General features: G+C 47.6%; 1 protein-coding gene across 20 annotated transcripts in view; it reads right to left on the bottom strand.

The window, feature by feature from the left end:
• Positions 1-12,872, bottom strand: part of mical2b (microtubule associated monooxygenase, calponin and LIM domain containing 2b) — a 130,611-nt gene that overhangs the window by 41,358 nt on the left and 76,381 nt on the right. For 15 of the 20 annotated variants that reach the window (XM_037766156.1, XM_037766160.1, XM_037766163.1 and 12 more), the window contains exons 14-16: positions 6,171-6,259; positions 1,569-1,637; positions 1,239-1,367 (exon numbers count right to left, since the gene is read on the bottom strand). In XM_037766156.1, the coding sequence (XP_037622084.1) occupies positions 1,239-1,367; positions 1,569-1,637; positions 6,171-6,259 (287 nt within the window). Of the gene's footprint in view, positions 1-1,238; positions 1,368-1,568; positions 1,638-5,794; positions 5,941-6,170; positions 6,260-12,872 lie in introns of those variants that run through there. The other 5 variants (XM_037766158.1, XM_037766171.1, XM_037766161.1 and 2 more) reach the window with 4 other exon arrangements.

Raw genomic sequence — 12,872 nt, 5'->3', positions numbered from 1 at the left:
CAAGATGGGATCACACCACATGGGATAGTTGTTGTTATTATTATTGCTTTTGTTGGATTTTATAATATTTATTCATCAGAAAGTGATAGCGACACACACCTGCAAGCAAAGTGCTTTCAGTACACTTCTATAATTACATCTACTCTGTATTGAAACTAGGGCCGTCACAGTTAATGCAATAATAACGCGTTACCAAAAATTAATTTTAACGCCACTAATTTCTTTAACACATTAACGCAACTTGTGATTTTTAGGTTGTAGCGGCTCAGTTTTAATGAATCCATCGGTACCAACCATGTCACACTAGCTTGTATGACATTTTCAAAGGGGTCCGTTGACCTCTGACCTCCAGATCAGTGAATGTAAATGGGTTCTATGGGTACCCACGAGTCTCCCCTTTACAGACATGCCCACTTTATGATAATCACATGCAGTTTGGGGCAAGTCATAGTCAAGTCAGCACACTGACACACTGACAGCTGTTGTTGCCTGTTGGGCTGCAGTTTGACATGTTATGATTGGAGCATATTGTTTTATGCTAAATGCAGTACCTGTGAGGGTTTCTGGACAATATCTGTCATTGTTTTGTGTTGTTAATTGATTTACAATAATAAATATATACATACATTTGCATAAAACAGCAGATTTGTCCACTCCCATGTTGATAAGAGGATTAAATACTTGACTAATCTTCCTTTAAGGTACATTTTGAACAGATAAAAAAAGTGTGATTAATTTGAGATTAATCGCGCTGAACTATGGACAATTGTGCTATCAATCAGAATTAATATATATTTAATCGATTGACAGCCCTAATTGAAAGATAACTATGGAAGCAAAAATAGCCATAACAATTTTAATCTTATAAGCAACTAAAAATGTATTTGTGATATTTACTCGATGTTGAAATTTAGATGCCAATGAATTTAAAGCATTGAAATATTTTACCATCTCTCTGAATTTATACTGGTCTGAAATCCTGCTTTTGTAATTTCCTATTTATTGATAAAAAAGAAGAAGATAAAACTTAGACATAAACTCTAAAAGTAAACTCCTCATCAGCCTGAATAGAATCGATCAGATCTATGTCGTAGGATTCAAGCCCTTAATCTCCTTAAAATACAAGAGGGAGAAATATTCTCGGTAGCCCGTATATTCAAACTAACTATATAAAAAAAGAAACTTCAAAGACGAACATCAATCCCCTCTGATATGGGACAGTACTGTCTGTCTCTCACCTTGCTATGTATCTTTGCAGTCGAGGAGTTCTCCTCAAACTTGGCCAGCAGTTGAGTTGCCATGGAGCGGACCTTGTTCTCCCGCAGCTCCCCGTCCTCACCAGCAGGGGGGGCACTGTGACAAGACAACTGATGCCATGCCATGATGGATTATAGAGGTAAGAGAGGAGCAGTGATTGGGATTATTGGAACCACATACTGCATCACACAGAGCAAAGTGTTTCTTATGTTGTTTTTGGAAAATGATTACAACTGTTTTCACAAAACAATGCAGGTATTACTAACTATGGTCCACTACTATCTCAGAACAACGGGAACATTTGAGTTTACCTCTGTGAGGTAGTGGTTGCCCTTTCGCCGCCTCTTGTTAACAGAATCTTCTTCCAGCTTGTTGTCATCCTGTGACAGTAGACACCACAATAAAGATTCATTCAAATGAACAACCGACCACTAAGATTGTGATTAGTGGATAAACTGAAAGTGAAACCTCATCATCCAATATACTGTACACTGTATACGGACAACATGTTTATTACAAGCAATGCCCTGATTTTGATGTTAGCCATCTATCAGTCCCTCCAGGATTTCATGGGTTATTTGGTATTGTTGTTAAGTCTACATGTGATACATGTGTTTACCAAATTTAGTACATATAGGTGAAACGTACCGCGAGGGCTGCTTCATTGAAATTTTGTAGGGGGCGCTATCGAGCTCCCTTGCCACACCCAAGCACAAAAACCATATCCGTTAACATATTTTAGCACTTTTAATGAGTGCGCCAAGTTTCGTTCATTTGCAAGCATATGTAGCCCTTCAAAAACAACTTCCTGTTTCATGGCGAACTATGCGTTGCCACGGAAAGAGCGTTCAACGAAACCTAAAAAGCTTTGTGGTGGGGCATAATGGACGTCTTAACATCACACTGACCAAATTTGAGGTGGATCTGGTTAACCTGCTAAGAGTAGTAGGCCAATATTTAGCGATTGTAACTTCCTGTTGCCACTTTAAAATTAGCCTGTAGATGTCTTCAGGCCGGGACGCTCATCAAACGTATTTAATATGGAAAAGATCGGACCATCTGGAGTCGAGTAACAACGGCTTGTTTTTTCATGGCGAGTCATCAGAATTGGCCACGGCGCCGCCGTTCAACAAAAACTCACAATTTTCAATTGCGGCCTAATTGCCTGATTTCACAGCAGCTTTTCTAAAAAAAGCGATCTTTTTTGTATAATTCATTAAAAATCAAAGGCAACACTGTTTTCAGTGATCTAAGTAACGTCACCAAAAATGCTCAGCATTACAAAAACTCTAGTAAAATAGGCTTTATTTGTAAATGAAGAAGTGCACCTGCTATCCCCTTTCCACAAAGCTCACAGTCAAAACAGCATAACATATTACAGTGCACAGAACATTCATATTTTTCAATAATAATTACAAACATAAAACATTGAGCGTGTTCAAGCTTACATGTACCTCACAGTAGTAGTAGTTCTCTCTACATGTACCTCACAGTAGTAGTAGTTCTCTCTACATGTACCTCACAGTAGTAGTAGTTCTGTCTACATGTACCTCACAGTAGTAGTAGTAGTTCTCTCTACATGTACCTCACAGTAGTAGTAGTTTTCTCTACATGTACCTCACAGTAGTAGTAGTTCTCTCTACATGTACCTCACAGTAGTAGTAGTTCTCTCTACATGTACCTCACAGTAGTAGTAGTTCTCTCTACATGTACCTCACAGTAGTAGTAGTTATCTCTACATGTACCTCCCAGTAGTAGTAGTTCTCTCTACATGTACCTCACAGTAGTAGTAGTAGTAGTTCTCTCTACATGTACCTCACAGTAGTAGTAGTTCTCTCTACATGTACCTCACAGTAGTAGTAGTAGTTTTCTCTACATGTACCTCACAGTAGTAGTAATTATCTCTACATGTACCTCACAGTAGTGGTAGTTCTCTCTACATGTACCTCACAGTAGTAGTAGTTCTCTCTACATGTACCTCACAGTAGTAGTAGTTCTCTCTACATGTACCACACAGTAGTAGTAGTTCTCTCTACATGTACCTCACAGTAGTAGTAGTAGTTCTCTCTACATGTACCTCACAGTAGTAGTAGTTCTCTCTACATGTACCTCACAGTAGTAGTAGTTCTCTCTACATGTACCTCACAGTAGTAGTAGTTCTCTCTACATGTACCACACAGTAGTAGTAGTTCTCTCTACATGTACCTCACAGTAGTAGTAGTAGTTTTCTCTACATGTACCTCACAGTAGTAGTAGTAGTTCTCTCTACATGTACCTCACAGTAGTAGTAGTAGTTCTCTCTACATGTACCTCACAGTAGTAGTAGTTCTCTCTACATGTACCTCACAGTAGTAGTAGTAGTTCTCTCTACATGTACCTCACAGTAGTAGTAGTTCTCTCTACATGTACCTCACAGTAGTAGTAGTTATCTTTACATGTACCTCACAGTAGTAGTAGTAGTTCTCTCTACATGTACCTCACAGTAGTAGTAGTAGTTCTCTCTACATGTACCTCACAGTAGTAGTAGTTATCTCTACATGTACCTCACAGTAGTAGTAGTAGTTCTCTCTACATGTACCTCACAGTAGTAGTAGTAGTTCTCTCTACATGTACCTCACAGTAGTGGTAGTTCTCTCTACATGTACCTCACAGTAGTAGTAGTTCTCTCTACATGTACCTCACAGTAGTAGTAGTTATCTCTACATGTACCTCACAGTAGTAGTAGTTCTCTCTACATGTACCTCACAGTAGTAGTAGTTCTCTCTACATGTACCTCACAGTAGTAGTAGTAGTTCTCTCTACATGTACCTCACAGTAGTAGTAGTTCTCTCTACATGTACCTCACAGTAGTAGTAGTTCTCTCTACATGTACCTCACAGTAGTAGTAGTTCTGAAGTCCGATTTTTTTTCTTCTGAGAACTATAACTCACCGCAAGGCTCCAGAATCATTTTTTATACCACCGCCCGGAACATCCCAAAAAATGATTTCCCCAAAAGGCACAACTAGACCCCAACGTCAACCATCATACCAAATCTGAAGTTCCCAAGTTAAATAGTTTCCAAGTTCTGCTCCAGAAACGAAAGTGTGACACGCGAACGGACGGAAGGACGGACACGCAGAGCGCTATATACCCCTGACTATGTTGTCGCGGGGGGTATTATTATATAGGCTATTACAAGCTGCTTAGAGAAGTTAAACAGTTCATAATTCTCTCTATTGTCTATTTCATATTGCTGTGAAAACATCTCCTTCAAACTACTGGATTTATTCAAGTTTCTTGCCAAAAACTAAATTTGACAAGATTACATTTGAACTAGGGATGTCACGAGAACCGATACTTCGGTACCAAGTCGATGCCAAAAGTCTAAAAAAGTGACGGTACTCTTTTTCTACAGTACCTACGGTACCATACGATGCCTGTAATGGTCGTTGGTAGGGATGTGACAGTGAGGAACATTTTCCCACCGGTTAATAAACTTGTGAAAACACCGGTGTTACCGATTACACCGGACATTTTACAAGAAAAGATGAAGGTCAACATGTGCAGAGCGCTGACTCTGATCTTTAATGTCAGGCCTCTCCGGTAGAGCTTTTGCTGCCGGGTTCCGCTGCGGGGGTCTACCTTAAAATGTTTTTAATAAAAGAGTACATTACAGTACATGGGATTTATTGTTGTTGTTGTTTTTTTTACCGTGGTATCGAATTTGGTATCGAGAATCGTGGAAATTCACTGGTATTGGTATCGACTACTAGAATTCTGGTACCGTGACATCCCTAATTTGAACACATCATGATAGCATTATAGTTTACCAACGCCCAATATTCATTTTACTGAGCACAGCTTGGACTCATCATAATGCTGTGCAGCTCCGTGCTGTCGGCAGACGAGCCGGTCACTGTGATCGCTCTGAGCAGCATCATGGGAATGAATTACAATATAAGAAGTGTCTGATTAAGTTAGTTGTTCCAAATGTTTTAAGGCTGTTCCTCCTCAACTTATATTGCAGTTATTGCAGCTTTATGTCTCCTTCACTCACGCTGAAGAATATGGACATGATGTGTGTGAGTGGCTGTAACGTCACTGTCTGTGCCGCTGTGTGCCAACGTCAACTATTCTGAGGCGGCGGCACACGTATGTAAATGTAACCGGCAACGAATCTGCAATATGACACTGACACTTTGTTTGGTCACTGCCCTGCAGCTTTAGGAGATGAAAGGCAGGTCCAGAGTCTAGTTAGGGACGCTCCGATCCGACTCTTTCAATCCTGATACCGATAGCAATAGCGATACCTGGGCTTTGGGTATCGGGTGATACTGAGTACCGATCCGATACCAGTGTTTAATTAATCAGCTGTATGCCTCACTGTGTGGAAGAGACTGGATAGTTCTTTATGTGTAAGGAAACTTCAGGCTGGACTTAAACATTATTTGCCTAACTTTGTAAAACAAAATGTAATAAATAGATATAGATAGATATAAATTTACTGAATTTGTATTTATTATTAATATAATAAATCCAGTATATAATGACATAGTATATAAACATAGAACTGAATTGAATAGATTGGCCCCATTGTCACCGATATCCGATCCAGTTATTTGAATAAGTACCGGCCCGATATCCGATCCGGTATCGGTGCATCCCTAAGGAGAAGTGAACTTGTGCACAGATTATGACCGATCTAAAAAAGACAGAAAGAAGGAGAAAATGAGATTGGTGGTGGGGGGGGGACTGCTATGCGGTCTGCTGTCATTGGACAAAATTGCAAGGTCGCACAAAATTCACAGGGATTGTTTGAATTTGTGTGTAATGTAGTGAAAAGGCCTTGAGGAGGGAGGGAAGAGATGAAAGCATCAAATAAAGGACAGAGAGAAAGAGGAGGACTGAAACCGTGACAGTATTTGGAGTTACCCTGGGTATCCTCTTCTTGGTCTGAGGCAGGTTCAACAGTTTGTGGTTGGTTTTTGCTGGATATCCTTCACTGTTCTCATCTCTGGAACCTGGAATACAAACAATCATTTTAGGTCTACATTCACTGACTACACCTTACATTGCCAATGGAAATTATAGTACAATGGCCCACAGTGTAGACATCATTACTGACTAAATACAACCGAATCATCGGCACACATAAAGGGTCTTCTTTAGTTTATTCTGGGCGAACAAACGAACGTGTTTCAGCTATAAACCGTGACCCTGATGACGGCTTATAGCTGAAACGCGTTCATTTGTTTGCCCAGAATAAAATAAAAAAGACTCTTTATCTGTGAGTGCCGGTGATTTGTTTCTCCTGTTCTTACTACTACCTGGCACCCGATACTGTTCAAGATTTGGAGACGTGTTCGCTGCTATTTTCTTTTTTGTCTAAATACAACCAAACCATACACTTAAGCTCCTAAAAGGTCTGCTAGTAAGTTCCCACCAAATGGAGAGTGAAAATGGTTGAGTGAAGGTAGATTATTTTCCCAGCCTCTCAGAGGTGTGTGTTGCTTCGTGGCGACAGCAGTGTGGGTGACACAGACATCTGCAGGACATTAACATTAAAGCATTAGAAGTGAAACGTGGCCGGAGCCGGAGCTCACAGCGGTGGTGTGAGCAGCTGAGGGGCTTCACAGTTACACGCAGTGACTGGATATGGTTTCCACAGACATAGCACACATACCAGTCATGTCTCTGGCAGGGACTAACCTCACCAAGGTTGTGTAATGTGCAACTCTAGCTCACGCAGTGGATCAAATAGTCCGTACTTTAACAGAATGTACTGTACACTGATTTAAACAGACTCTGAAAACACAATAAACATGTGCCAAAGCAGCAGTAACAAGCTGTAATTATAGCTGCTGCAGAGCTGTGGGTCGGGCCGGGCATTTTGAGGAGGAAGAAGAAGAAGAAGAGGAGGAAGATGAAAAAAGGAAGAGGAGGAAGACAAATGAGAAGTACAGGATGGTCCATCATCATTAATCCTTTAAGGCATTAGCATGTTTGTTCCAAGCCTCCAGGAAGAGCGCCGGTCGTTGATCCCAATTTTCCTCGTGGCCAAACGGCGGTACTACAACCTCCGTGTCCGTCACGTGATGCCATTGGGCCCTAAAAGACTTTTCCCCATAGACTTACATTGGAAAAGAGACGTCTGTAACTCAGAGGATCATTTATTTTGAGGTGAATCAACTCCCCAGTATGAACACTCTAATAGTCCTTATAGGAGTTAAAGGATCGAGGGATGGGAGGAGGAGTTAAAGGAGCAATGGCTGGGAGGAGGAGTTAAGGAGCGAGGGATGGGAGGAGGAGTTAAAGGAGCGAGGGCTGGGAGGAGGAGTTAAAGAAGGAGGAGTCAAATGAGCGAGGGCCGGGAGGAGGAGTTAAGGAGCGAGGGATGGGAGGAGGAGTTCAAGGAGTTAGGGCCGGGAGGAGGAATTAAAGGAGCGAGAGATGGGAGGAGGAGTTAAAGGAGCGAGGGATGGGAGGAGGAGTTCAAGGAGTTAGGGCCAGGAGGAGGAATTAAAGGAGCGAGAGATGGGAGGAGGAGTTAAAGGAGCGAGGCCTGGGAGGAGGAGTTAAGGAGCGAGGGATGGGAGGAGGAGTTAAAGGAGCGAGGGATGGGAGGAGGAGTTAAAGGAGCGAGGGCTGGGGGGTGGAGTTAAAGAAGCGAGGGATGGGAGGAGTTATAGGAGGAGGAGTTAAAGGAGCGAGGGATGGGAGGAGGAGTTAAAGGAGCGAGGGATGGGAGGAGGAGTTAAAGGAGCGAGGGATAGGATGAGGAGTTAAGGAGCGAGGGATGGGAGGAGGAGTTAAAGGAGCGAGGGCCGGGGGGAGGAGTTAAGGAGCGAGGGATGGGAGGAGGAGTTAAGGAGCGGGGGTTTGGGAGGAGGAGTTAAAGGATCGAGGGATGGGAGGAGGAGTTAAAGGAGCGAGGGCTGGGAGGAGTTAAGGAGCGAGGGATGGGAAGAGGAGTTAAAGGAGCCAGGGCAGGGAGAAGGAGTTAAGGAGCGAGGGATGGGAGGAGGAGTTAAAGGAGCGAGGGCTGGGAGGAGTTAAGGAGCGAGGGCTGGGAGGAGGAGTTAAAGAAGGAGGAGTCAAATGAGCGAGGGCCGGGAGGAGGAGTTAAGGAGCGAGGGATGGGAGGAGGAGTTCAAGGAGTTAGGGCCGGGAGGAGGAATTAAAGGAGCGAGAGATGGGAGGAGGAGTTAAAGGAGCGAGGGATGGGAGGAGGAGTTCAAGGAGTTAGGGCCGGGAGGAGGAATTAAAGGAGCAAGAGATGGGAGGAGGAGTTAAAGGAGCGAGGCCTGGGAGGAGGAGTTAAGGAGCGAGACCTGGGAGGAGGAGTTAAGGAGCGAGGGATGAGAGGAGGAGTTAAAGGAGGGAGGGCCGGGAGGAGGAGTTAAAGGAGCGAGGGCCAGGAGGAGGAGTTAAAGGAGCGAGGGCTGGGAGGAAAAGTTAAAGGAGCAAGGGATGGGAGGAGGAGTTAAAGGAGCGAGGGATGGGAGGAGGAGTTAAAGGAGCGAGGGCCGGGGGGTGAGTTAAAGAAGCGAGGGATGGGAGGAGTTATAGGGGGAGGAGTTAAAGGAGCGAGGGCTGGGAGGAGGAGTTAAAGGAGGAGGAGTTAAAGGAGCGAGGGATGGGAGGAGGAGTTAAAGGAGCGAGGGATCGGAGGAGGAGTTAAAGGAGGAGGAGTCAAAGGAGCGAGGGATGGGAGGAGGAGTTAAAGGATCGAGGGATGGGAGGAGGAGTTAAAGGAGCGAGGGCTGGGAGGAGTTAAGGAGCGAGGGATGGGAGGAGGAGTTAAAGGAGCGAGGGCTGGGAGGAGGAGTTAAAGAAGGAGGAGTCAAATGAGCGAGGGACGGGAGGAGGAGTTAAGGAGCGAGGGCTGGGAGGAGGAGTTAAAGGAGCAAGGGATGGGAGGAGGAGTTAAAGGAGCGAGGGATGGGAGGAGGAGTTAAAGGAGCGAGGGCCGGGGGGTGGAGTTAAAGAAGCGAGGGATGGGAGGAGTTATAGGAGGAGGAGTTAAAGGAGCGAGGGCTGGGAGGAGGAGTTAAAGGAGCGAGGGCCGGGGGGAGGGGTTAAGGAGCGAGGGATGGGAGGAGTTAAAGGAGCGAGGGCTGGGAGGAGGAGTTAAAGAAGGAGGAGTCAAATGAGCGAGGGCCGGGAGGAGGAGTTAAGGAGCGAGGGATGGGAGGAGGAGTTCAAGGAGTTAGGGCCGGGAGGAGGAATTAAAGGAGCGAGAGATGGGAGGAGGAGTTAAAGGAGCGAGGGATGGGAGGAGGAGTTAAAGGAGTTAGGGCCAGGAGGAGGAATTAAAGGAGCGAGAGATGGGAGGAGGAGTTAAAGGAGCGAGGCCTGGGAGGAGGAGTTAAGGAGCGAGGGATGGGAGGAGGAGTTAAAGGAGCGAGGGATGGGAGGAGGAGTTAAAGGAGCGAGGGCTGGGGGGTGGAGTTAAAGAAGCGAGGGATGGGAGGAGTTATAGGAGGAGGAGTTAAAGGAGCGAGGGATGGGAGGAGGAGTTAAAGGAGCGAGGGATAGGATGAGGAGTTAAGGAGCGAGGGATGGGAGGAGGAGTTAAAGGAGCGAGGGCCGGGGGGAGGAGTTAAGGAGCGAGGGATGGGAGGAGGAGTTAAAGGAGCCAGGGCAGGGAGAAGGAGTTAAGGAGCGGGGGTTTGGGAGGAGGAGTTAAAGGATCGAGGGATGGGAGGAGGAGTTAAAGGAGCGAGGGCTGGGAGGAGTTAAGGAGCGAGGGATGGGAAGAGGAGTTAAAGGAGCCAGGGCAGGGAGAAGGAGTTAAGGAGCGAGGGATGGGAGGAGGAGTTAAAGGAGCGAGGGCTGGGAGGAGTTAAGGAGCGAGGGCTGGGAGGAGGAGTTAAAGAAGGAGGAGTCAAATGAGCGAGGGCCGGGAGGAGGAGTTAAGGAGCGAGGGATGGGAGGAGGAGTTCAAGGAGTTAGGGCCGGGAGGAGGAATTAAAGGAGCGAGGGATGGGAGGAGGAGTTCAAGGAGCTAGGGCCGGGAGGAGGAGTTAAAGGAGCGAGGGCCAGGAGGAGGAGTTAAAGGAGCGAGGGCTGGGAGGAAAAGTTAAAGGAGCAAGGGATGGGAGGAGGAGTTAAAGGAGCGAGGGATGGGAGGAGGAGTTAAAGGAGCGAGGGCCGGGGGGTGGAGTTAAAGAAGCGAGGGATGGGAGGAGTTATAGGAGGAGGAGTTAAAGGAGCGAGGGCTGGGAGGAGGAGTTAAAGGAGGAGGAGTTAAAGGAGCGAGGGATGGGAGGAGGAGTTAAAGGAGCGAGGGATCGGAGGAGGAGTTAAAGGAGGAGGAGTCAAAGGAGCGAGGGATGGGAGGAGGAGTTAAAGGATCGAGGGATGGGAGGAGGAGTTAAAGGAGCGAGGGCTGGGAGGAGTTAAGGAGCGAGGGATGGGAGGAGGAGTTAAAGGAGCGAGGGCTGGGAGGAGGAGTTAAAGAAGGAGGAGTCAAATGAGCGAGGGACGGGAGGAGGAGTTAAGGAGCGAGGGCTGGGAGGAGGAGTTAAAGGAGCAAGGGATGGGAGGAGGAGTTAAAGGAGCGAGGGATGGGAGGAGGAGTTAAAGGAGCGAGGGCCGGGGGGTGGAGTTAAAGAAGCGAGGGATGGGAGGAGTTATAGGAGGAGGAGTTAAAGGAGCGAGGGCTGGGAGGAGGAGGAGTTGTTAAAGGAGCGAGGGCTGGGAGGAGGAGTTAAAGGAGCAAGGGATGGGAGGAGGAGTTAAAGGAGCGAGGGATGGGGGAGGAGTTAAGGAGCGAGGGATGGGAGGAGTTATAGGAGGAGGAGTTAAAGGAGCAAGGGCTGGGAGGAGGAGTTAAAGGAGGAGGAGTTAAAGGAGCGAGGGATGGGAGGAGGAGTTAAAGGAGCGAGGGCTGGGAGGAGGAGTTAAAGAAGGAGGAGTCAAATGAGCGAGGGACGGGAGGAGGAGTTAAGGAGCGAGGGCTGGGAGGAGGAGTTAAAGGAGCAAGGGATGGGAGGAGGAGTTAAAGGAGCGAGGGATGGGAGGAGGAGTTAAAGGAGCGAGGGCCGGGGGGTGGAGTTAAAGAAGCGAGGGATGGGAGGAGTTATAGGAGGAGGAGTTAAAGGAGCGAGGGCTGGGAGGAGGAGTTAAAGGAGCGAGGGACGGGGGGAGGGGTTAAGGAGCGAGGGATGGGAGGAGGAGTTAAAGGAGCGAGGGCTGGGAGGAGGAGGAGTTGTTAAAGGAGCGAGGGCCGGGGGGTGGAGTTAAAGAAGCGAGGGATGGGAGGAGTTATAGGAGGAGGAGTTAAAGGAGCAAGGGCTGGGAGGAGGAGTTAAAGGAGGAGGAGTTAAAGGAGCGAGGGATGGGAGGAGGAGTTAAAGGAGCAAGGGATGGGGTGAGGAGTTAAGGAGCGAGGGATGGGAGGAGGAGTTAAAGGAGCGAGGGCCGGGGGGAGGAGTTAAGGAGCGAGGGATGGGAGGAGGAGTTAAAGGAGCCAGGGCAGGGAGAAGGAGTTAAGGAGCGAGGGATGGGAGGAGGAGTTAAAGGAGCGAGGGATCGGAGGAGGAGTTAAAGGAGGAGGAGTCAAAGGAGCGAGGGATGGGAGGAGGAGTTAAAGAATCGAGGGATGGGAGGAGGAGTTAAGGGAGCGAGGGCTGGGAGGAGGAGTTAAGGAGCGAGGGATGGGAGGAGGAGTTAAAGGAGCGAGGGCTGGGAGGAGGAGTTAAAGAAGGAGGAGTCAAATGAGCGAGGGCCGGGAGGAGGAGTTAAGGAGCGAGGGATGGGAGGAGGAGTTCAAGGAGTTAGGGCCGGGAGGAGGAATTAAAGGAGCGAGAGATGGGAGGAGGAGTTAAAGGAGCGAGGGATTGGAGGAGGAGTTCAAGGAGTTAGGGCCGGGAGGAGGAATTAAAGGAGCGAGAGATGGGAGGAGGAGTTAAAGGAGCGAGGGCCGGGGGGAGGAGTTAAGGAGCGAGGGATGGGAGGAGGAGTTAAAGGAGCCAGGGCAGGGAGAAGGAGTTAAGGAGCGAGGGATGGGAGGAGGAGTTAAAGGAGCGAGGGATCGGAGGAGGAGTTAAAGGAGGAGGAGTCAAAGGAGCGAGGGATGGGAGGAGGAGTTAAAGGATCGAGGGATGGGAGGAGGAGTTAAAGGAGCGAGGGCTGGGAGGAGGAGTTCAAGGAGTTAGGGCCGGGAGGAGGAATTAAAGGAGCGAGAGATGGGAGGAGGAGTTAAAGGAGCGAGGGATGGGAGGAGGAGTTCAAGGAGTTAGGGCCGGGAGGAGGAATTAAAGGAGCGAGAGATGGGAGGAGGAGTTAAAGGAGCGAGGGCCGAGGGGAGGAGTTAAGGAGCGAGGGATGGGAGGAGGAGTTAAAGGAGCCAGGGCAGGGAGAAGGAGTTAAGGAGCGAGGGATGGGAGGAGGAGTTAAAGGAGCGAGGGATCGGAGGAGGAGTTAAAGGAGCGAGGGATCGGAGGAGGAGTTAAAGGAGGAGGAGTCAAAGGAGCGAGGGATGGGAGGAGGAGTTAAAGGATCGAGGGATGGGAGGAGGAGTTAAAGGAGCGAGGGCTGGGAGGAGGAGTTAAGGAGCGAGGGATGGGAGGAGGAGTTAAAGGAGCAAGGGCTGGGAGGAGGAGTTAAAGAAAGAGGAGTCAAATGAGC

Source organism: Sebastes umbrosus, chromosome 4, assembly GCF_015220745.1.
Source record: "Sebastes umbrosus isolate fSebUmb1 chromosome 4, fSebUmb1.pri, whole genome shotgun sequence".
In the NCBI taxonomy this organism is placed as follows: Eukaryota; Metazoa; Chordata; class Actinopteri; order Perciformes; family Sebastidae; genus Sebastes; species Sebastes umbrosus.
The sequence above is the reverse complement of the archived record's forward strand: the minus strand, read 5'-3'. Positions and strand labels throughout refer to the sequence as shown.